The 25,473-nt window shown below is 33.9% G+C and overlaps 3 protein-coding genes across 3 annotated transcripts; all 3 read left to right on the plus strand.

The window, feature by feature from the left end:
• The first annotated feature begins 4,160 nt into the window (after window positions 1-4,160).
• On the plus strand, window positions 4,161-6,346 carry LOC145594350 (uncharacterized). The gene is made up of 2 exons (XM_081650678.1): window positions 4,161-6,150; window positions 6,252-6,346. Exons 1-2 carry the CDS (start codon window positions 4,161-4,163, stop codon window positions 6,344-6,346), a joined length of 2,085 nt encoding a protein of 694 aa, XP_081506804.1.
• Window positions 6,347-7,958: 1,612 nt separating this feature from the next.
• On the plus strand, window positions 7,959-22,272 carry LOC145594351 (uncharacterized). The gene is made up of 5 exons (XM_081650679.1): window positions 7,959-8,277; window positions 8,908-9,043; window positions 10,822-11,134; window positions 11,230-11,316; window positions 21,952-22,272. Exons 1-5 carry the CDS (start codon window positions 7,974-7,976, stop codon window positions 22,270-22,272), a joined length of 1,161 nt encoding a protein of 386 aa, XP_081506805.1. The 5' UTR covers window positions 7,959-7,973.
• On the plus strand, window positions 22,244-24,531 carry LOC145593659 (protein LNK2-like). The gene is made up of 4 exons (XM_081649956.1): window positions 22,244-22,652; window positions 22,890-23,041; window positions 23,767-24,149; window positions 24,247-24,531. The coding sequence occupies exons 1-3, from the start codon at window positions 22,335-22,337 to the stop codon at window positions 23,861-23,863; spliced, it is 567 nt and encodes a 188-aa protein (XP_081506082.1). The 5' UTR covers window positions 22,244-22,334; the 3' UTR covers window positions 23,864-24,149; window positions 24,247-24,531.
• The last annotated feature ends 942 nt before the right edge of the window (window positions 24,532-25,473 follow it).

Genomic DNA, 25,473 nt, shown 5'->3' on the forward strand with positions numbered 1-25,473 from the left:
ATTATTGTTATATGTCTTATTCTTCACTCCTTAATTCCCGTGTAAATTTCCAAAGAGGAATGTAATTTAGGGACGGAGGGAGTATTAAGAACAAAGTAGCTAGGGCAATATGAGTCTCACATGGCGTTCATTCTTCCTGGATTGTCCCGAGTGGTCAATGGAATTAATGTCTTTAATCCCAAGTTCTCCGTAGTCTCACCCACTTGAGTTAAGATACATGCTGTTGCATTTCAGTATTTGTTTGCCGTAGAAAGAATAGTTTTTCTTGCATTACTTATTATCGAGTCATTCAGAGCTACATCAGAAGTGTAGCTTTATTTATTATCCCTCTTCTTGCTTAATTTTCTGTAGTACCTTTATGTTTTGCACTCATTTAATGACTCTTTACTGGTGATTACCTGCAGCCGCAAGTGCTCGATGCATTGAGAGGCGGACCTGTGCAACTCCTACTGTCATTGTCATTGGTGGTGGTGGTGGTATCTCTGGAGTTGCTGCTGCTCGCTTTCTCACAAATGCGTCATTCAAGGTAACTTATTCTGTGCTTATTCTGCCATGTGCTATGTTACTCGGACACGCCATTTTTGGCCTCATACCCGGGTCGGTACGACCCGACACGGACTCGGGTATGAAATCCGTTCCGGATACTCCGATTGGCTCTCGGGTACGGCTAGAGCAGAAAAGAAGATGAAGAAGCAAAAAATACCGAACCAAACCACACCAATCAAAAACCAAACAAACAAAACCACACCTCTAACCTAGATATGCAGTTCCGCACCTACCACAACCCACCTTATTTCACCACCCTTCATCCCCAGATCGACCCAAAAGGCCATAACTACCTACCACCACCACAATTTCAATCACAAACCACCATTAAAGTAAAGTTGAAAAACAAAACTTAAACCAAATTAAACGAAATAAAAAGAGAACATACCTCACGTCCTCACATTACACCAAAAAAACGTCGGTTTTGGGTTTTAATGGTCAAATTCGACCATGAAAACTCTAGATCTAGAGTTTTCATGGCCGAATTTGACATGAAACCCCTTTAGTTGATGGTGTTCGAAATGAAAAATCTTAGTTGATGCCCTTATGGAGTTCGAAAAACCTCGAAACCTTAGTTGATGGTGATGCGGGTTGGTGGGGAAAAGAGGAGATGAGAGTGAAAGTTGAGAAAGGGCGGAAGAAAGAAGAGATGAAGACGAAATGAGATAGAGTGAGACTGAGAAGAGGAGAGAGAGGGCGGAGAAAGAGGAGAGAGGCGGAGAAGATAACTCAGAGAAGAGATGCGGCCATTAAAGAAGATCTAGGGTTTTATTTTCTGGTTTCCAAGAAAGAGATGCGGAGAAAATTTTGTACTGTACAAATGTACATTTATTTTTATTTTTTATTGAAGTGTACTGTACATTTAAAAGGTTTTGTGGTTTCCAATACATTGGTACAGAAAGGTTTTGTGGTACACTGATACTCGTTTTTTTAATAATAATGGTTTGGCTTCCCAAACAAGCTATCCCAAGTATTTTTTTTAAGAAAGTTATCTCAAGGTTTTATACTTCGTATTGTGTAAATTAAATATTATATTATTTATCTTAATTAGTTAAAAATAGACTCAATAAATTTTTTTATCTTTGCCAAATAAAAAAAATAAAAAAAAAGATTTCTGATTATCAAGAAAATATTTGATATATTATGGTGAAAAAACTTCAATACGGAGTATATATAACTGGAGTCTGGAGTATACATTTTGTTTAAAAAAAATCCAAATGAAGTATAACAACTTGAATAAATAATTAAATATTACTCAAAAAAAATATATGGTACACTATATAAAAAATAGATGGAGTACAGATTTAAAAAAATGACGTATAAAATAGCGAACAAAAAGTAAGAAAGTTTATCTTTAAAAAAACAACCTTCAAAATTCTTGAATGTTTTTTACCAGGTATTTTTAAACAATTTTTGAACATATATTAATTAGAATTTCAATTACTACTGTAGTAGTCAATTGTAAAAAAAAAAAAAACAAAAAAAAGGATATTGTTTATATTTTGCACGCTTTAATGTATAAATTTAAAAACATTCCATTGTACAAATCAATTGTAATTTATTAGTCTAAAAAAAAGCTCAAATGACATAGAGACACTTTACTGGTGGTAAAATCACATCTAATTTATTAATCAAAATCACAGTTCTCTTATACATTATTTAAATAAAAAATTTATAAAATTATACTTCAATTGACATAAAAAGAAAGGTTATCTTCGCTATTTTTTATATGATTTTATTTTATTAGTTATAAATCAATTGTAAATATTTGTTTTTATTCTTTAGATCAATTAAGTAATTGTAATATTTAGTAGAGTCAAGAAGAAAATTTATAGTTGATCAATTAATTTTCCAAATCAATTAACCTATTAAAGATTAATATAGCGAGCTAAGTTATAAGGAAATGTATTATCGATGGACTAATAACTAAGTATTGAAATAAGTCAAATAACTCTATAACAACAAGTGAACAACAATACACAACAAAGGAATTATTCATATTAAAGTATTGGCTAATATATTTAGAATCAAATAAAACAAAATTACCGAATCAACAAATTCTCGATTTATCAATTGATCAATAACTAAGTATTGAAACAACTCTATAAAAACAACAATAAACAAAAAAGGTATTGTTCATACTAAGTTATTGGCTAACCTATTAAGATCAATGTAATACGAAATAACCGAATCAATGTAACACGATATATCGACTGATCAATAACTAAGTATTGAATAATATCTGGAAGAACAATCAACAACAAAGAAATTGTTTACTACCTCCGTTTCGTATTAGTTGCAACTTTGGAATATTATATATCTCACAAATAATACCCCAAAGTTGCAACTAATACGAAACGGAGGTAGTATATTGAGTTATTAGCTAACCTATTGAGAATCAAGTCGAACGAAATAACCGAATCAATGCAATACGAATATCGATTGATCAATAACTAAGTATTGAATAAAATCTATAAGAACAATCAACAACAAAGAAATTGTTTATATTGAGTTATTAGCTAACCTATTGAGAATCAAGTCGAACGAAATAACCAAATCAATGTAATACGATATATCGATTGATCAAACTAAGTATTGAATAATATCTATAAGAACAATCAACAACAAAGAAATTGTTTATATTGAGTTATTAGCTAACCTATTGAGAATCAATGTAATACGAAATAATCGAATCAATGTAACACGATATATCGATTGATCAATAACTAAGTAGTGAATAATATCTATAAGACTATAAGAACAACAATCAACAATAAAGATATTATTTATTTTGAGTTATTGGTTAACTTATTGATCAATAACTAAGTATTGAATAATTCCTTAGTTATTGATCGATCGATCGTATTACGACTGATTGATTAGATTGATCAATAACTAAGGAATTGTTCATATTAAGTTATTGGCTAACCTATTTAGAATCAAGTCGAACGAAGTTACAAGATCAATGTATTATCAATTTATCGATTGATTAACTACTAAGTTACAAGATCAATAACTTATCAATTTATTGATTGATTATCAAATTATTTATTGATTATCAATTTGATTAATCGGTAATACATTAATTTGATTAATAGATAAATAGATGATACGTTTTTTTTTTCCTTACTTTGAAAATTAAAAATAAAATAAAAATCTTGATAAGACCAAAACCTTGGGAAAAGCCCACGTGTGATGCACAAATGCACAATAAAAGGTTTTGGTCTTAAATTCTTTCTAATCCTTCTTCTTCCCTGACTACTCATGCTTATTCCTCCTTGACTCTTCCCCTTCCCTCATTAACTACTGCCTACTGGTTTACAGTTTACTCCATAGTCTTCTATATAAAACACCCCATCAAAATAAAATGTTTCACAAATTTGATATGCTGAAACATTCCACAAAATTGAGAAATTACCAGAAAAATTATCAGATCTACAATTATAATAAGGTACATAGGAATCAAATTCCCCTGATTAATTTTCTTTTGATAATCTTTAATTACATATATGATTATCTTCTAAATATATTATCAATTTTTATACTTTCTTATTTATTTGTATTATTTAATTAATTTAATTTTGTCTTATAATTTATAATTGTATCCAGCATTCATGCCTCGACCAACTAAGAATCAAGGGTTTGACGATACACCGTTGTGGAGTCATGTCGAAGTTTTGCAATTGTCTGCTGGTGGAGGTGGTAACAGGAAGTGGAGATGCAAGTATTGCAACAAAGAAGTCAGTGGTTCTTATTCTAAAGTGAAAGGGCATTTGCTTAAAATTCCCAACCTGGGTGTTTCACCTTGCACAATCGCAGACGACATATATCGAGAGATTAAGAGGGAAAATGATGAAGCTGAACAGAAGAAAAGGTCTCGTAATTTAAGCGCCAAACAAAAGCAGGATTACATCTCTCTTCCCGAAGGTTCGGATTTAGCTCATTCAAAGAAAAGAAAAGGTACATTGGAGTTATCCTTCAATGTGTTAGAAAGGGAAGAAGCTGACAAAGAATGTGCTATGATGTTTTATACGGGTATGCTCTCTTTCAACTTAGCAAGAAATCCTTACTTCAGAAAATTTTGTCAAAGGCTAGCCAATGGAAACTTGCATGGGTTTGTTCCTCCTACTTATGAAAGACTCCGAACAACTTTACTATTTCAATTGAAAGCTCATGTTGACAAATTACTCCAACCAATTCGAGACAGTTGGGTAAAGAAAGGAGTTTCAATTTGCTCAGACGGTTGGCAAGATCTAACATCAAAGCCTTTGATAAACATAATGGCTGCCTCAGCTGCTGGCCCTATGTTTTTGAAAGCTTTTGATGCAAGCGAAATCCTTACAAAAGACGCTGAATATCTGGCAGGTTTGTTCTCTGAAATTATTGAAGATGTAGGAGAATCTAATGTTGTTCAGATTGTAACTGATAATGCTGCCAATTATAAAGCCGCTGGTCGTGCGATTGAAAAAAAATATCCTAAAATTTTTTGGACACCTTGTGTTGTTCATTGCTTAAACTTGGTTTTGAAATCTATATGTGAGCCTAGTGAGAAAGCTGACCATTACAAAGAGTGTCAATGGATTTCAGATTTAGTGAAGCAAGTTGATGAAATTAATTATTTTATTCAAAATCATAGTTTGTCCAAAACAATTTTTGAACGTTATTCTGATTTAAGACTCTTAAAGGTTGCTGAAACTAGGTTTGGGTCTAAGATAGTGATGGCAACTAGGCTAAGAAAGGTAAAGGATGCTCTTGAAAAAACTGTGATGGATGCTGACTGGAAGAAATTTAAGGTCAATGGGAAGGGTTATGTTGAACTTAAGGCGAGGGAGGTTAAGGATTTGTTGGTGAGTGATGGATGGTGGGATATACTTGATTATTTTCTTGAATTTACACTACCCATGATGAACTTCTTGAGGGCTGCTGATACAGACTCATGTGTCTTACATTTGGTGTATGACATGTGGGATACGATGATCGAACAAGTGAAAAAAGTTATTTTCGATCATGAAGATGCTGATTTTCTCACAGGGCAGTCTCCATTTTATGATGCTATTCAAAAAGTCATTGAGAGTAGGTGGAACAAAAGCAATACCCCTTTACATTGCTTGGCACATTCTTTAGTTCCTAAATACTACACTCAAGAATGGATTCAAGGGGGAGGCAGCACTCCAAGAGTACCTCCTAATGAAGATGAAGAGGTTTCAAGAAACAGAAACGCGTGTTTACAAAGGCTTTTCCCAAATGCCGATGATGCTCGGAAAGTCTTTCTTGAATATGGAGCTTTTTCTGGGGGTTTAGGGTTCTTTAATGAACCTCATGTCATGGCAGCAAGGGCATATGAAGATCCCATGTCATGGTGGTCCAATTATGGCTCAGGTGCTCCAATGTTGCAAAGCCTTGCGTTCAAGCTGCTATCACAACCCGCTTCTTCTTCTTGTTGTGAGAGGAATTGGAGCACATATGGGGGCATCCAAAGTATCAAAAGAAACAAGCTTAATACTCTACGCTTGGAAATTCTTGTCTATATTCACAACAACTCACGATTGCTCTCTAGAAAGCAAAAGGATTACACAGAGGGACCAAGCAAATATTGGGATATTGGTAAGTTGGTAACATTTATTTATTTATTATTTTCATGTTCAACTTGTAAATAACGTCTCATTTTATTTATTTTAACTTTTGTTGTTTGCATGGTTTTAAAGGGGGAGATAATATTGATGGAGATAGCTTGTTAGAAGTTGCTGACCTTTCCCTCAATGAACCAGAATTTGAAGCTATATCATTTAATGACCTTTGAGAAGAAGTGTTTTTTTTAGTCATCCTTGAGCTGCTGAAGGAATTTTGGAAGTTTAAAACTATGAAGTGAAGAATTGAAGAACATCTTTTGATATATTGTTCAGTACATTTGGTCTTTCACTCTTTTGTTATGTAGTCCGTATTGTTTGGGATATTAAGTTTTTATTCTAAGACTTCTTTTGTTATGTGTTTATCAGTTTATGTAATCAATTTTCATGAATATTTTAATTTTGTTGCACTAATTATCCGGTTTTTTTCCTTAAAAAATTTTATTGCCGTATCCGTACCCGAGTCCAAAGTTTAGCCGGTGTCCCCGTGTCATAAATTTTTAAAAATGACGTATCGGACACTCGGATCCGTACCAATATCGGATACCCGTACCCGTGTCCGAGTAACATAGCATGGAAGGCTAGCAACGACTTCATCCACTGTGTGTGAAAATCTGAAAGGGGATTCAGGACTAATCTACGATGGTGATGATTCTCCCTCCAGCCAAAAAAATAAAAAAAATGCTGTTCTGATTCCTTTTGATCCAGAATATAGGTCCTACAATACTATTGTAATATGGAATGTTATTTGTTAACATCAAATTACTAATATTGGCTATTTTACTATACCAATTCCATATTATCTCAAAATTTAATAGTATTCTACATAGATCGATGGCTACTGGGCTGTCCTTTGCACCTCTATTGTCTATAGATTTGTTTTCTTAGCAATGTGGGCCTTTTCGGATTTGTTTTCTGATTTGATACTCAGCATGTTCCTAAGGTAGAGAAATTTTTTAATCTGTAATGTTTTCTTCCATATTTAAGAACTTTATTTTCTTGCTTGATACAAGGATGATTATTCATCCAGTGAAGCTCTTGAGTATCTAGCATTTTCCTTAGTGTCTTCTCACTATTTGCTCTCTTAGTTTGTCATCATAAAAAGAGTGTGGTAGGGAAAGGATCTTTAGCATAACATTTGGCCATAATATAAAGATGACCTTTATGCCTTCAAGGTTTTATGGGTGTTGTGGTATGTACTATACTACTATGTATGATGGAGTGCTCAATATTCATTATCTCGGTTATTGTTATTCGTTACTTGTTCTTAACGAATGAGTTTATGTATGGAACTTTAGATACCTTACAATTTGCTTTATATATATTTATTAAACTTAATTTATCTCTCTATTACTTTAAAAAAAAAAAAAAAATCTTTCCATTACCACAAAACCACTTTACATGACATAAAGGCATAAAGCTAATGGTGGAGTTGAAAGGACAATGACTACACTAAATACCATGTTAGTAGATACCCATAGAATCACTTTTTTTTTATGAATCTCATGATGCTACCTATTTGTTGGGAATTCAAAGTCATGACATTTTTTTGGAGGACTTGTGAGGATGATATTATGAGTCTATTTAATGGAAACACCATTATAGGATTATTCAAAATACTAGGCACAATTTATTTATTTATTTATTTTTTTTTTTTTTTTTTTGTGAAGGAAGGAATAGAGAGTCTTCCTCATCTTGCATGATTTAAGCTTTCTCTATTCAGTTATGGATTGAAATTGCTGCTGTAAGCTATCTTTTTCTTTTCTCCAATTAATGCTGTAGGACTAATTGATTGCTCTAATGTATTTCCAGCTTGCTAATATTATATGGGGTGAAGGTAGGGAAGCTGATGATCACATTGTGCCTTATCCAGAAGATATTGAGAAGAAAGTTTTGTCAGATTCTGGTGATAATGACCAAAAAACATTGACTGAGAAGAATTCTAAAAAGGAGGCTGTTGAAAAAAACGCATGTACCTCTAAGTTGTTTATAGATGGATGTAAAAGAGATAAGAGTGATGGTTTGTCTGCTTCAGGAGAAGTTGTGGATTCTCAACTCGATTTGCCTTCATTCAGTGCTTCAAAATCTGACGGCAGTGGTATAGGTATTAATGTAATGTAGTATTTCATCAGTAGTACTGTGATAGTGGTACGAATGACAAAAGAGTGGATGAGCATGCAATTTACCTTGTTTGATGTGTACACATTAGATATTAACCTTTTCAAAGATCCATATAGGAAGTGAGTTATAAAAGCCTGTGATATATTAAGATGGAATTCCTTGGTTGGAAATGATAGGTCCATTAGGGCTATCATCTCTTCAACCCTTTGGCAATTTTTTATATATGTAATAACACAATGAGATTGCTGGTTTGACAAGATTTACTAAGTAATTTTGTATCTGAAATTTTTTTTGTCCTATGAAGTAAGAAACTTGAGTATTTGGGCACTTGTAAAAAAAAAAAAAAAAATTATTCCATGAGCTAATGCTAGGCGTCTTCTTGTGATAAAAAAATTCCCGACACTTGGTACTTCCTTAATGTACCTCTGTTAATTTTTTTTTTATTGATAATATCTTAGTTTATATATTTATTTATTTTTTATAAAAAACAATTTATGTCACCCCTTTCACCCCTTTGTCATCCCTTAAAACAGAAATTGTGCTGATCTTAGTTTTCACAAATATACTTTAATACACTATCTCTGATTACAGAAAGATAATATTTTCCTTGTAGTTGGAGCTAAGAAAATTCAGCTAGATGGTGTTCCTCAAAGTTCCCAAATTCATCACGAGGACAAAGAGCTTGGTGATCTTGTAGGCAACAGTTGGGCAAGCATTGGAAGTTTTGATGATCTTGATAGGATATTCAGGTAATAAAAAATGTCCTTGCTCCTGCTGGATTTTGGTTGTACATATTTATGCATGTCTATGATGGTCTACATTTGTTCTATGGAAAACTCAATCAAAATTACTAACCCAGTTTACAAGTCTAGTCTTTGTATGTGTCCTGTGTTCATGTCTTGTGCTGTTCTATATACGGAGTAATAAAGAAACACTAAACTAATTTAGAGAGAATTTATGATATAGAAGACGTCCTCTACTAATGAGCAAAATAATTCTGAAAAAATTGTTCAACAATGGTTGACATTCACATTGAAATGAGGTGTCTGATCTTCCCAAAGATAATTTAAAAAGATCCAATAATTTCAACATTATATTTTGTTGGCCAGTTTTCTCTTTGTTTGAACTCACTCATTCACTATTTGAATACTATTTATTTTCATATCTAGTAGAGACAACATGGATCCCACGGTCATAGTATTAAGGGCTTTTACATCTAAAACCACCCCAAAGTAGTACCACTATTCCCAAAACCAATTCTAAGTGAAAAGCATTACTCTGCTGTCTCCAAATAAAAGTCCCATTTGCCTTTTGCACACATTTTTAGGAAAGTGAATAAAAATGCAAGATAAGGGGTTCGATTGATTAAAAGTGAATACAAAAAGAAGTTAATGGGGTTTGATTGATTAAAGGTGAGAAAAAAATCTAGATAAAGGAAAAAAATATGAAATGATACTTTTATTTAGGGACAAGATTTTTTTAGTGAAATGGAATTTTCAATTGGTGATAAAGGGGGTATTACATCATCCCATAGTTCCCCCCGCCTAATTATCCCTAATAACCCGAATTGACTTTTAAACTATACGTAGTACTAACTAACCCCATCACCCCGTAATCGTAACCAATTGCATGCTCCACCATGCCTTAATTTTATCCCTATCATTGACAAGCACCAAATAGCCCCCACTCACTTCAAAACCACATTATTGTTTCCTTCACCTACTTGCCAACTATACCATCGACCTCACCCCCCTTCACTACCCTTTCATTCACCCTTTGCAAAATTCCAACACGCTACCTCACTCAAACTGCTCGCAACACCACCTCATAATTGCCCAATTCCAACATCTCAAATTCGCTTACCAACACCACCTTACAATAATCCAACTAAAAATTTCAAGTTACATGTGACCTCTTCTATATATGGTTCTTAGATTGGTGGATAAATAGAGAGTCATCCTTAAGGTGCATAGATGCCATGGATAAGGCTAAGGGGTTCATTATTCAATAGCCTAACAGCTTTGGAAATAAAGAGTGTTGTCAGAAATAACTTGACTACATTGTTGTAAAGTGGGACTATGAAGTGTAGCAACTTCACCAACCTTTGCATGCAGCAAAACTCTACTCTTAAGGTCTTAAGCTTAGGCTTAGGCTTAGGCATATGTATAGAAATAGTAGCTATTAAGCTGGCCGGTGGGAGTTAGAAAAGGATAGATTTTAACATTGGGTTAGATAGTTTGGGAATGTTTAGTACAGAGCATCAGGGACCAAATAATTTGCTGTAGCACGCCCCAAATTAAGACTGCTTGTCTTTATTTGTTTATGTAGTCATTTGTACTTATTTGGTTTTATCTTCCATATGTGCACGACATTTAGTTCTTGACTTACGCTTATGCATTCATTGTTTTGTACAACAAAATTTGAAGCCCTTCCTGATTAAATCTTTATTGGTGGAGAAAACGAAATTCCGAAATTTTGTGATAAATATCCATCTAACAAAGTATTCTCACAAGTGATGATATTGCAGCAACGATGACATAGATGGAAGCACAAGTCTTGGAAGCACAGATGAACTATGGTCATCACCTAAGGGTCTCTTAAGTGGGGCAGCTAAATCCTCATCTGCAGCTCTACGCTCGACACATTGGGAATTTGGAGCATTAGGAAGTGCCTCTACCAATATTGAAATAAATTCAGAATATTTGCACAATGAAGACTCCTCTGTAACAACTGGCTGCCGAAAGGCCGGCAGCATCTCACCTTGCCATCGACGAACCATCGACAGACATGTGGAACATAAAGATTATGCTGTGGATACTACTGGCTTGGTTGAGGAAAAGGTACAACCGTTATTAGTGTCAAACTGATTGTAATTATTCTTCACATTCCACAGGGTTTATTATAGAATGCTGTAATTGGTCACTATACTATACAGATAGGTTTGGGCATCACTCTAAAGACACCAATTGACTCTCATACTGCTGCTGAAAATATTGCATCTCCAAACAAGCCCACAGTAAAGGTAAAACATTTTCTTACTGAAGAATTTATATATGGAGTATGTTTTTCTTTATTGTATGCTTTCTTGCTGAATTTGTGCCAAATGAGTGTAAAGAAATGACATTTAATGGATTTTGGCCATTCACTCTAGTTAGATATGTTACAACATTGAGGTTGAGATGGTTAACACTGTAAAAGCTGCATGAAGTGAAATACTATGATTGGTCAGAATGTCGATCTGATATATTTTGGTCCTTCACATGAACCAATTAACACCAACTAGATCAATTGTCGTCTAATACGAAGTATGTCTGTAACTCTTATTCTATTCAAAACCATGTATCAGCTGCATGAGATGAAATACCATAATGGATTTAGAAAAACATTTACCCTGCAAAGAAATCAAGTAACTCCAATGGGATTTGTCATTTTCTTGATAGTCTAAATCTGTCAATAATATTCAAAAATCAAAACCAGATCTCAGGTGAAGGATTCCCCGTAAATCAGACATTTCATATATAGTTGGTTAGAGCAGATAGGTGGTAGAGAAAGGGTGATTGTTACATTGGCGCGAATTTCACATTTCCATCAAACTGCCAAACACGTGCAGGGGTTGGTGATGCTTTAGGATGTTTGTAGGGACTGGTATAGAGGGTGATATGTGAAGCCAAGTAATTTTCGTTTATATGAATCCCAATATCATTGTTGAAAATCTGAATGTCATGAGGAGTCCAGGGAGCCCAAGAGAATGGTTGAGACTTTTTAATTCTATTGTTGGTAATAGAGACAGTTGAAATCCACAGATATTCCTTTACACCCTGAATCTGGTCCTAGTATTCTGATAATTTTTGGTATTGGCATCATTGTTTTACTTTCAAGGTTAAAGAAATGACTATGCTTTTTTTTTTTTCCCCCACTCATACCTTTTAGACTATTCCATTTGAAATTTGAGGATCGTTTACAAAAATCAAAGTGGTCTTTTTGTTTGAGGAGCTTCACTTTGTGGAAATTTATGAAAATCATCAGTAGCTTGTTCTTTGTCTAGTATTGTGAAATGGATTTAGTAATTTATACCTGTTAAGGCTGTCTTGCCTTTCCAGTAACATCTTTGTTTTCTTGTTGGCAGACTAATGTCTTTATTGTCGGGGACAGTTAATGAGGGAAATGAGGAATTCTTGGTCTCAAGTAACTAGAGACCAAGGTGGTCTCTAGTAAGGTCATTTCCGTAATTTAGTGAAAAGACAAAAAAAAAAAAAAAAAAAAAAAAAAAAAAAAAAAAAAAGAGTACCTTATCTGTGAGTGCCAACGATAGATATAGCCAATACCATCCTGAGTAGTATCAAAATACCATCCTGAGTAGTATCAAAATACCATCCTATAATTTGTTGGTATCATCATAGTACTACGGTTGGTATAATATTAAACAAATATTTTTGTTGGTGTAATTAGCTTTATAGTTGGTATCCTATTAAAAATTTGTTGGTATTTGTTGGTATCTAGCTGCGTTCGATTGGTATCAGAGCCATACTATTAAGAGCTAAATTAGATTGTAATAATTAGGTAAAACTGAAGAATACTAGACCATCTACTGAGTGTAAAAAGCCTGATTTTAAGCATTACTATCATATTCCAGAAAATTCTAATAATCTTGGCCCAGTCCTTAATTATATTGTAGATCAAATTGGTGAGCTTAAAGTAGAAGTTGGTAGTATACATTGTCGTTGCATAAGCAGTGAGCATAAGCTATCAACAGAAATATCCGAGATTAATAAAAATTTAAGTGAGCTAAAAGAACAAGTTAAACAAGTACAACTTGCTTTGACAAACGAGGTTAGGCATCAGTTTAACAAAGAAGTATCACCTAGTAAGGAAAAGATTGTTCCATATAAATATAAATATCCTTTTCAAAATCTAGATAAAAATAAGAAGTTTACTGTATCACTTCCTAAAAGACCTATTAATCAAGAGACTAAAAATGAGCCATCATCTTCAGGAGAAAACACTTGAAGAATTACAAGTCTTATTCGATAAGGAAGAAGACCCTAATAAACTTAACGAAATCATGAATTTAATTTCTAAAAAAGGGATTTCTTCCATAGAAGAAAATAATTATGTTACTTTAGAAGAAGACCTATATCAACAAATGGGATTAATGAAATTAAATGATCTGGATTTTCTACCCATAGAAGTAGTCCAACAAAAGATTGAAAATAAACTAGGTAAAAGAATAATGGACAATAATGATGTGGGAGAAGAAATTATTGATGAAAACATTAACGTAAATAATGTTATCCAAAAACCTAGATTTCAAGGTGAAGGAAGTTGCACACGACCAAGATACATACCAGGGAAAACTACCCGGTTTAGTGTCAAGGTTATGCCAAACCAAATTCCAAAACAAGAAGAAGTATCTCTTGAACCCATAAGTCAAACTGGATATAAGCTTAAGTTAGACGGAATAAGAGATAGACAAAATGTTTTAGATCAGTGGAAAAAGAGCATGAGTAGTGTACTCAACCTGAATACTGACTGGACTTCTGAGAATTTCTTAAACTATATCGAACATAGTTTTTATGGCTGTGTAGAAGATTGGTACGATGGAATAGATGAAGAAGTCAAAGCTACATTAAGAACTAGTGAAACTCCTACTAGAATGTTTAGGCAGTTATGTCAATTCATTGAGTTAGAATTCATTGGTCCAAGAGCTGATCCTAATGAAAACGAATAGAATATCAAAGAAAATTAAGTAATTTGTCCATCTGTAATATGAAATATGTTGAGAGTTACATTATGGAGTTTGAAACATATTATTATAAAATTGGAGAAAATGAGACAAATCTTGGAATGTTCTATGATAAATTACCAAGTCCCCTTAATGAAGAAATTAGTGAAAAGTATCAAGAATGGAAAGAAAAATTCTTAGCTAGGGATGCCCTAGGAAACAGAATTGCCTTTTTAAGAAAATGGATTGAAAAGAAATGTAGAGAAGTTGCAGGAACTCAACAAATGAAGAGACAATTTCTCACTTGTTGGGATTTCCCAAATAACTATGGATGTGAAAGAAAAAACTATAATAAGAGAAGGAATTATAAGAAAAATAAATTTGACAGATCAAGAGGAGAAACCTATAAAAAGAAGTACTATAAACATAAATATAGAAAACCAAGTAGGTTTTTCAGAAAAGCAACATATTGTCCTGAGAAGAAGAAAACATGCAAGTGTTGGTCTTGTGGAGAATTAGGACATTATGCTAATGAATGTAAAAAAGCGAATCATAAATTAATGGAAGCCTTAGGTAGTTGGGATTACATAGAAATACCAGAGGACGAGGCTTTAGAATTAGCTTTAAGTAATAATAAAGGAATAGTAGAAATAATAGAAGAAGAAAATGAGTATAATGAAGAACCTGAAGACAGTGAGTTTGAAGATGAAAATTACGAAGAAATAAATAATATGATGGAAGGAGAAGAAGTAGAAAACTCAGAATCAGATGACAATGATGAGGATAAAAGCAAAATGACTATAGGTCAATTAAAAAGAGCTGAATATTCATTTGAAGATAATGACCTAGACCAGAAAAACAAAGAAAGCTGGAATTTTCCTCAGATTACTAAGGATAAAATATTTAAGACTTCTTTCTTTAAAACAAGAACTAAATATGTATGTGAAGAAATGGAAGGAAGTATAGTAATCGAAGATTGTGAACAAAAAGCAGCTGAAATTAACATCATAAACTGGAAAAGTATTAAAAAACATAAAGAAAAAGGAAATTATAGTTACATCTGTATTGGTGCAGTACAAGTATACATAACTCCTTTACAAGACTTTGGCAAAGATGTTAAGTGCTTAAGTTTTATTTGTGATATTAGACATCAAGAATTTTATGATCAAATAATCAGTGGTATCACATGTAATTTAAGTCAAGGAACGGTAAGCTACATATGTGAACCTAGATATTATGTGAGCTTAGAAGACTCATTTGCGTCTAAGTTTTTAGCTATCAAACTACTAACAGAAGGAGTAAAAATGCATAAAGGAACACGACCCATACAATTAAAATGGAAGGTGGTTTATAAGTTGGTAAACACTATAGACACATCTTTTAAAAAACAAATAGTCGATGCTCAGAAGTATGAGCAAGGGGGAGGCCCTAAGAAGAAAATTACACCTATAAAAGTAAATCCTAACGAAATCGAAATTGAAAAAACTTGGGAAGAATTCTTTATGAATCCTGCAGTCAGTAATAGATCAAGTAAAATGTTAATTGATGAATCAGGATTACTCCATATTGGAATAACTACGAGACCTAAGATACAGAGAAATATGAGTCTTAGAACACCAAGTCTAAGTAGGCAAAACTCTACGATTATAAAATTAAAGAAACCATGTGATGAGAAGTCAGAAGAAGATGAAGAAGAAATATTAGTTTTACTAAAGAAACTAAATGAAAAATATGAGAGTAAAAAGGCTTTAAAACAACCTGCAAGACATAGCATTGATATGGGATCATGTTCTAGTTTTGAGTTAAATGAAGATTTAAATAATCCTATTGATAAAAGAAAAGTAATTGGATATAAGACTAAAACTGTGAGTGAACCAGTATATGAAGATGAAGTTAATATGCAAATGGAAGCTTGTAATGAAGTAACCAGTACTAATCCTAATAGCATTTATATTCCAATTGATATATGCATTGAAGACTATAATAGATATAAATTATGTGCGTATATTGATAGTGGTTGTTCTACGTGTTTTGGAAAGAGATCATTATTTCCAGAATTCTTATGGAAAAAGGCTAAAAATCCTATGCAAGTTAGAATCGCTAATAATAGTGTCATGATGCATACGGAAATAATTGAAGATTTAAAAATAGAAATTGGAGGAGTTCGATGTGTTATTCCTATTTTATGGGCTACTGATCAGCCAAGTCATGATATGATAATAGGAAATAACTTTCAAAGATTATACTCCCCATGCACTCAAACAATTGATCAGATAATCTTTACTATTAATGGTCATTCTGTTCCTATACAAAAAATATCAAAGGCTTATACCCATCAGACTATGGAATTTACGCGCAGCCAGCGTGGTGATAGGGTTACACCTACACAACGAGAGGTTGCACTTAGAATTTCTGAGTGTGAATCATCATTAATAGATCAAATTAATAAGCAACAAGAAAAGTTATGTGAGAGATTATATTCAACAAATCCTTTAGAGCATTGGGAAAAGGATAAAGCATTTGCTAAGATAACTTTAACAAATCCTAATAAGATTATCAGAGTAAGACAAATGGTTTATACCTACCAAGACATATTAGAATTCAATGAGCAAATAAAAGAATTATTGAATAAGAAGTTAATTAGGAATAGCAAGAGTCCTCATAACAGTCCAGCGTTCATGGTTAGAAACCATGCAGAAGAAAAACGAGGTAAGGCTAGAATGGTCATTAATTATAAACAACTAAATGACAATACTGTTTTTGATGGCTATTACATTCCTAACAAAACTGTGTTATTTAATAGAATACAAGGAGCCACATGGTTTTCTAAAATGGATTGCAAGAGTGGTTATTGGCAAATTAAAATGGAAGAAGAAAGCATTCCATTAACTGCATTTAGTGCTCCTCAAGGGCATTATGAATGGTTAGTCATGCCTTTTGGATTAAAAAATGCTCCACAAATATTTCAGAGAAGAATGGATAATATTTTTAGAGAACTTAATCATTGTTGTTTGGTTTACATAGATGATATTTTAATCTTCTCAAAGGATTTAGAACAGCATAAGAACGATCTTAAGGCTGTAACTCAAAAATGTGATGAACATGGAATAATCCTTGGAAGAGATAAATGTGTATATGCTAAACAAGAAATTGAGTTTCTAGGATTAGAAATTAAAGCAGGACAAATAATATTGCAAAAGCATATCCTAGAAAAGATTGAAAAATTCCCTGATAAAATTGAAGATAGAAAACAACTAGAAAGATTTCTAGGATGTTTAACTTATGCTTCTGATTTCATAGAAAATCTTGCTCTATTAAGAAAACCATTACAACAAAAACTCAAGAAAGAGTTAACTTGGAGCTGGAAGGATTGTGATTCTAAAATTGTTAAAAATTTAAAGGCTATGTGTAAAGATCTTCCTGTACTAACACTACCTACTAGTGAAGATGATTTAATCCTTGAAACAGATGCTAGTAATGAGCACTGGAGCGCTGTGTTAAAAATAAAAGAAGGAGAAAAACTTTGCAGATATAGCAGTGGAAGTTTTAATAAAGCCGAGTTAAATTATCCTACAATGCAAAAGGAAATCCTTGCAGTTATTAGAGGGATCGAGAAGTTCTTAATCTTCTTAGCCCCTAAACAATTCTTAATAAGAACAGATTGCAAAGGCATACTCGGTTTTGTTAAAAAGAATTTGTCTAATATGCAAGCGCAAGGGAGACTCCTGCGTTGGCAATTATGGCTTAACCAATTCTCTTTTACTGTTGAACATATACAGGGAACAAAGAATTCTTTAGCAGACAGCTTGACCAGAGAATTGGCTGATGACGAAGAAGCACAAGACATCGGAAAAACCTCCTGCCCATCAAATAGAAAAGATGGAGGCAGAGAGAAAAACTCTTATTGAAGAGACTGATAAGATAATGGAGCGGGTTTCACCCTCCACTTGGGCCTTGATGGAGGCCATGATTGTTTCATCAAAAAAGAGATCCCGAGATGGTTTGATTAAAAGTTGTCATGTAGCTGTTCGAAGATTCCTAATGTATGAAGTAATGATCATAATCTTGAGGCTCATTCCTGATATTCAGGATATTATACTAAATAAAATACAAGATAATAATTTTAAGTTCTGGTATGATCTAGTCGTATCAAGGTCATACAAGATGTATGATGTCTATGATTTATGGGGAAGTAGAATAATGTTCAAAACCAATTCCAGAGTGGGTACTGTGTCAATTCATCCACATTCACCTGAATGGAGGGCACCTTATGTAGCGGAGCACTACAGAGCTTGGGATTACGGGATGGTCCATAGTATTGTGCCATTTCCTGATAGTAATACCACGTTCTTTGAAAAACTCACAAAATTCCAGAAGTATGTCTTTAGGAGAATTTACGAGACTACAAGATACAAAGGAAGAGTTGAACAAGTCCAAGTACAAAGTGCAAACATCGAAATGATTGAAGGAAAAATTAGCTCTCCTCATTTCCTGATCATGTTTGAAGACGTTCATCGCAAACTCAAAGATCCAATCTGTATCCAGCAGAAACGAGTAAAAGATCCTACAGAAGCAAGAGCTTATGGATTTTTCTATATTGCTCAGTATCTTAACCAGTTCATAGCATTAAAGGAAGAACCACCAGTCATAATACATGTGGGAAATACTACTATAGTGGCACCAGAATGGTTGAAGAATTACCTAGAGGAAGGAGTATTACATGGCGAATCAGTGTATGATTATCTAGAACAAGTTGAAGCTGGAGAATATTTATCCTTAGAGGGATAAGAGCACTTATTTGAGATTTTTGTCACGTGGGATGAATCCTATGCTGCCAAATGTGTGATGGATCTTGGAATAGAAGAAGACAATCAAATGTATGTCCATTATGAAGAAAGAAGGATGGAAACCTGAGGCCACACCAGCAATAATGCAAGGAATCTTCACTGTAGCCACGTTTCACTAATGGTATTTGTCTAAAAATATCTCTGTAAAGAAAAAGAAATGGTGTAGAATTGCTTGAGAGGAATCCTATGTAACTTTGTATCCCTATATAAAGGGGCTTAGATCAAGAAGTGAAGGCAGAGTTGGAAGAGTTAGCTAGAGAATTACTCTGAAAATAATAGAGAGTCCTCTAGAGAAAAATACTCACCTTAAGAGACAGATTGGTTCTCCATCTCTCTTAAAGTAGAGAAAACTCTAGTTCAGCTTATGTCTGTTTAAGCTTTCAGTTTGTGTGTGTGTGTGTTGTAATATATGAGTGTTGTAATCTTTTCAAATTAAATAAAAAGTTTAGTTTAAGAAGGGAACGTTATCCCCTTGAACCTTATATATCAAATGAGTTATCTTTCTGTTTAAATATTTCCATCATAAACACAGTAAAGATTGTTTAGTTAGAGATTACGGTCTAAGGTAGGAAACGAAATAGATCTGTGCTGAGCCTGATCTAAGGAAGACAGGGTTGGGGTTAGCTACCTTGGTAAAGCCGGAAGCTCAGAACGCCGGAGGTTCCATTGTCGACTAAGTTCAGGTATTGGTCAAAACTCTCTAGTTAAATAATAATTATTGCGAAGCATGGTGGGCTATTAAGCTGTTAAAATAACTTATTTTGATGTATAAGTAGTAGAGTTGTGATAACTAGTACCGATAAAAGTCATTAATCAAGAAACAAGTTAAAATTAGTTGATATAATATTAGATATAAATTTGTAAGTACTAGTAAGGTGTTCGTTGGTATTGAAAAGGTATTAGATAGTATCAATCGTAGGTACCATCTAAGAGACTAAAGGTATTAAAAAGAAATACCATCTAAGAGTTCGTAGGTATCAAATAAGAGTACCATCTAAGCTTAAGTTGGCTATTGTTGGTATACCATCCAAGTTGAAACCAGAACCAAATCACTAAAGACAAAAGTGTCGGCAAAAGTACACTTGGTCCCCACTTGGTAGAGACCAAAGTGGTATCAAGTAGGTAGAGGTTTAGAAAACCTCGAGGGAAATAAACGAGGTAACCCTGAACTTATGGTGTTTTTCCAAAATAACCCTGATTTATTGGGAGTTTCCAAAACGACTCAAGTGCCAAAGTCTGTTCCACAGTAATCTTACTTGTAATGAAATTATAATTTTGTTAATGGAGTATGGTTTGATGTTGATATGAGTTGTCATAAAGTCCCACTAATAATGATTCCTAATCTTTTCTATGTTTGAAATCATAATTCTCTTATAATTAAGATTCTTTGGGAGAGATTTTGGCACTTTAGGATTATTTTAGAAAAACACCCAGGGTTTATTCAACCATTATGAGTTACCTTGAATAATTTCCTTACAACAACAACAACATCAACAAAGCCTTAGTCCCAAAATGATTTGGCGTCGTCTAACATGAATCGTCCGACAAAGAAAAAAAGACATAACAAGATGACCAATTGAAATTGTTTGATAAAAATTTGTGTTAAGAAAAAGAAAGAGCATCCAAGTGAAATTTAAGAGAGTTTTATAACTTATAAGAGTACCAAAAATAAAATTGAAGAAGTTTTAAAAGAGTGGTAAAAACGTGTGAATAAAAACTAAAAAAAACAATGGTTTGAGAAAACTTAAGCAAAGGAAATCAACAAAGTTTGTATAACACGAATTGTAAAATAAAACAAGAATATACTAAGATATCATAAACAAAAGTAATATTAATCATGACACGTCGTTGACGTGAATGTTCTCATGTTTCCTCAATCCCCAAAGCACTGAAGTGTGAAGTCGCTCTCTACACCCTCTTCCATGTCTTTTTAGGTTTTCCCTTCCCCTGCACCTTGCGATTCCAACCCTTTGCAACTCTTTGAGTCTTCTTACTGGACCCTCACTTGGTCTCCTTCTTAGATCAAACCACCTTAAGCGATTCTTCCTCATCTTGTACTCAATTGATGTAACTACTACTTTCTTCCTGACTATTTTATTCCTTAATCGGTCTATTCTTGTATGGCCACATATCCATCGCAACATACACATCTCCACCACATTCATCTTTTGCACGTGGCAATGCTTTACGGCCAACATATTGTACCGTATAACAAAGCAAGCCTTATTGCTTTTGGTAGAATATACCCATCCAAGAGGTATGCAGGGATCACATGAAAACCCTGTCGCACTTTTCCAACCAACCTGCGTTGATCCTATGAGCTACATCTACATCCAATTTTCCATCCTTTTGAATTATAGATTCCCAAGGAAGACCTCAGAAACTTGGACAATCTTCCCATCCATCTTGAATAATTTTCTTACATGTAAAAATATTATTTTATTGAAAGAAACATAACATAAGAATATCATTTTTTTTTGACAAAAAATTACTCAAACCTCTCTAGTCTTGAACAATTTTATGGGTAAGATTAGGAAAGGAAAATTATTATGACTAACAACTTAACAATAGGTCTGGCATGATGAGCCAAATGAATTGTATAATCTTCCATTTTGTTAGTCATACCCTATAGGTTATGGAATTGATTATTTTAAAAGTGCTGACAATTTGAGAAAGAATCATATCAATATCCCAATACAGAGAGTGAATCTTTATAGGAGAATGACACACAACTACACAAGCTATATTTTCCTATTGATGATGAGACCCTGTATATTTATATTTATATCTCTGGATTTTGAATCCCTAAGAGAAGACTCTAAAGCTTTTACTTAATGAATAGAGATAGAACTACATAGTTTGGCATCTAAATTCTTACATGGCCTCTGACTATAAAACTAATAGCAGATATAAATCTCATTTTTACTTTCTGGAGTTGTAAACTGTGTTCTGTAAAATTTGTTGCAAGATGTATCCTCCTATATGCTATCTTCAATATGTCATCATGATTACAATGTATAAATTTCCTGACTGCAATACTTTTAAGAAATCTGTCCTCTCCACTGATGTTTCTTTATCTTTCCTACAGGAAAAATGGTCTGGAACTCCGTCAAAATATGAGCTGGCAACTGATAGATTAACTGATTCCAAATTAATGCAGGATGTATATGACAATTGGCCATCATCTGCAGCTAATGCTCCAGAGTTCAGTCGCCAATGTGCTACAAGTACAGTAGAAAATCATTCGGCCTCAGTCCCTGTTCAACATCAATTGTCCCAGGAATTTAGGCCTTTTTCATACCAAAATTTCTCAACCCCATATGGTGCTCCTTATGCTTGTGGGAATTTCAGCAGTCATCCAGCCTTGCGCATGCTGAAAATCAGTCTATACTGTCAAGTTCTGAAGTAAGTCCTAGAGATGTAATTAACAAACCTGTTGGGAGTCTTGGGACTACAACAAAACAAACGAAAATGACACCCCAAGAGAAGATTGAAAAACTGAGGCGGCGTCAGCAAATGCGAGCAATGCTTGCTATACAGAAACAACAGCAGCGGTTAGGTCAACAAGCTTCAAGTGGGGATTACTCCCGATCTCGTAAGAGCTGCCTAGAGGATCCTGTCCGTCATATGGAAAACTCTGACCTTGAAGTCGATGATATCTTGAACATTGTACCATGCTATGATCCTGGTTCCCCAAACAAAGGGGATGATTCTAGTATGATTTCCAACATCAACGACTATTCAGCAGAGGACACAGTTCTCTACCAACTGCAAGATATTGTATCAAGAGTACGTCCATGTTATTCTTGCCTTGATTCATGAAATTTGGTAGTTTTTTGAGTCATCCCAAAATATGCTGGAAATTACACTGGACTCAATTATATGTTTTGTGCGAGTTAGAAATGCCTATTTCCCCTTTTTTTGGTATTTATATTTTAGTATTCTGATAAAATGATGCAATTAATTGCATTTGATTTCTGCATAATGTGAAGTAAATCTGAAGGAAGCTCCCTTCTTATTATGCAGTTGGATATGAAGATAAGGCTGTGTATAAGAGATAGCTTATATCGATTGGCTCATAGTGCTACACAAAGACTCTATGTTAGTGATACTAGCAGTAAAAAGAGCAGCACTTTTGAGCCTGATATTGCAAAGGAAGAGACAAGCAATCATGACAGGTTAGGGAGTTAATCCTATATGATTTTATAATTTTCGAATTGTTATATAGTTCATATTAATCAAAGCTATGGGCAATGGCTTCGTATTATTGAATTGTGCTTGAACTGGATAAAAAAATGTAAGCGGGATTTATTAGTCTATTTTTAAATAATGAAAATGAAAAGAATGATTTGGATCTCAGAGATGTCTGATTTGAATCTAGTTTAAATTTATTTTCTCTGGCTAAAAATTAATAATGAATCAGGGATATATCGTTATTTCCATTGGTCAAATCAACATAAAACTATGCCGATCATGCTGACACCCAAAAAGAAATATGTTTAGGATGCTCAAAGGTGTTATATGAGCAACAAGTTTGCAATTTACTCTTGTGAGCTATGTAAGATATATTGGACCTTTACACTAAGTCCCTGGCCAGATTTATTTTGTTTGTTTAAATTTTTTTCCCCTTTCTATCCAAAAGGCCTTTTCTATGGAAAGGAAATGCATAACCATGGTAATTGACTGATAGACATTGGCCTGGTATATGGATGTGGTTCAATCTTTAAACTATCAGAATTCTTTTAGCGTTTAAGCCAGAGACTGTTTTATTAAGAAATTATTGACATTATATATTGGAACAACTGCTTTTTTGTTTGATATTAAGAGAGATACTTTACTGGGATTTTTTTTATGAATTAAATTTATTTTAACCCCATCCATATTTATGTACGTGTAATTTCAGATTTGTTGGAAATGCAAATGTGGAGACTGAGACCAACCATATCGACCGAGCTGTGGCTCACTTGCTCTTTCATCGGCCTCTCAAGCAGGTATGCTGAGACACCGGAGTCATCCACGTCAACAAAAGTCTCAACTGAACCAGAACCACCTGCTCCAAGCAGCCAGCCAATTGGTTTGTTGCCCAAGAACTCTGAAAATGAATATATTCTCTCTCCATGTGGATCAAAAAGTCTTCATGATTTTGTGGATTCCAATGAGGGAGATGTATCTAATGACGTTTCTCTAAACGAGATGAGCATCAATCCACTAATAAAACAAACTACAGCAGAGCATGCAGACTGAACTTTATTGGCTATTGTTGAGATTTTAATCAGGATGATAAGGGTAATTCCTTCCTTTATCTCTTAATGGTTAGTAAATTTGCATTTGTAAGTTAATCTACCGGATTACTTGTAATTGGGTGGTTTTCTTTGTTTGTCAGCCAACTTGGTCATTGCAAGGCGCATGTCATGGAGGTTATAAATTTCTTGCTGCTGACAGAGCCATCTGTCTAAGTAATTTAAGCCAGTATATCTACGTAGTCATCTCTATCTTTCAAAACATCATTATTGCCGATGATTGCTTGTGGGCATTGCTATGTTTCAAATGAAGCTACCTGACTTCATGGTAGTAAGTCCACGCTCCGTCTTGGTAATGATATGTATGATTTATATAGATTGTTGATACCTAATAAATTAGTTAAACTGCCCAGGTGGATTTTTCAGTATGATCTTTATCACCTTTTAGGTTTATCATGGTACTCAATTTGAGTGCTGTGAGGGTACAGCCTTTCATAAGTTCCATCACAGAAGACTGACAGGTATGCAAGTACTTGCAAATGTCAGTTCTTATATCATACAAGATTGTTGTACCTACTTCTTGTCCCACTATAAAAATGAAGTTTCGTAAGAAGTGCACTGGTTGGAAAAAATTTCTTCTATGCTACCTTGGATCTGTAATACCAAAGATTAACTAATGTCACCTTTGGCTTTTCAATCGAACAGAATCCTCCTTCCCCACTCCTCCTCAAAAAAAGAGGTGCTATGTTACATAGCCCTTAAGAACTGCTAACATGTTTCCCAGTACACCCTTTTTCTTATTTTCTTCACCCATACCTTTCATAAAATTGACCATGACTGGCAGCTTAAGGGAATTATGTTGGCTGGCAGCTTAAAAAGATGTCTCGTGAATTTTGCTCAAATCCAAAATTCTTACCACTTCAAGCAAACTGTGTTAGGCAAGTTTAACCATAAACCATTGTGAGAAGGATGAATTGTTGGGCACAGTTGATTTAGGTGTCCTTAAGCTTGCAGTGAGGTGTCTTTTTAATTTGAGGTTGTCTCTTCTGCATATGGTGTCTGCTGGTCTATGATAATTATTGTCAACGAACCTTGGAGTATTATGGCAATCGACTTGGATTTTCAAAGATGTTAGAGATAGATAGGTTGGGGAACTGTCAAGAGGACCTTTAGGGGTGTATTTTATGTTTAGGGTGGAGATTTACTTGGAAAAATCATGTGAACACCCTCCCTGGGAAAGACCAACAGATAGATTATACAGTTATACTGTGCAAAGTAATAATACACCCTCCATGGGAAAGTTTGGATTGTTTTGTTCCCCTTTGTTTTTCTTTATAGGGCATTATGGCTACTTCATAATTTTTTGTGGT

This window comes from Chenopodium album, chromosome 19, assembly GCF_948465745.1.
Source record: "Chenopodium album chromosome 19, dcCheAlbu1.1, whole genome shotgun sequence".
In the NCBI taxonomy this organism is placed as follows: Eukaryota; Viridiplantae; Streptophyta; class Magnoliopsida; order Caryophyllales; family Amaranthaceae; genus Chenopodium; species Chenopodium album.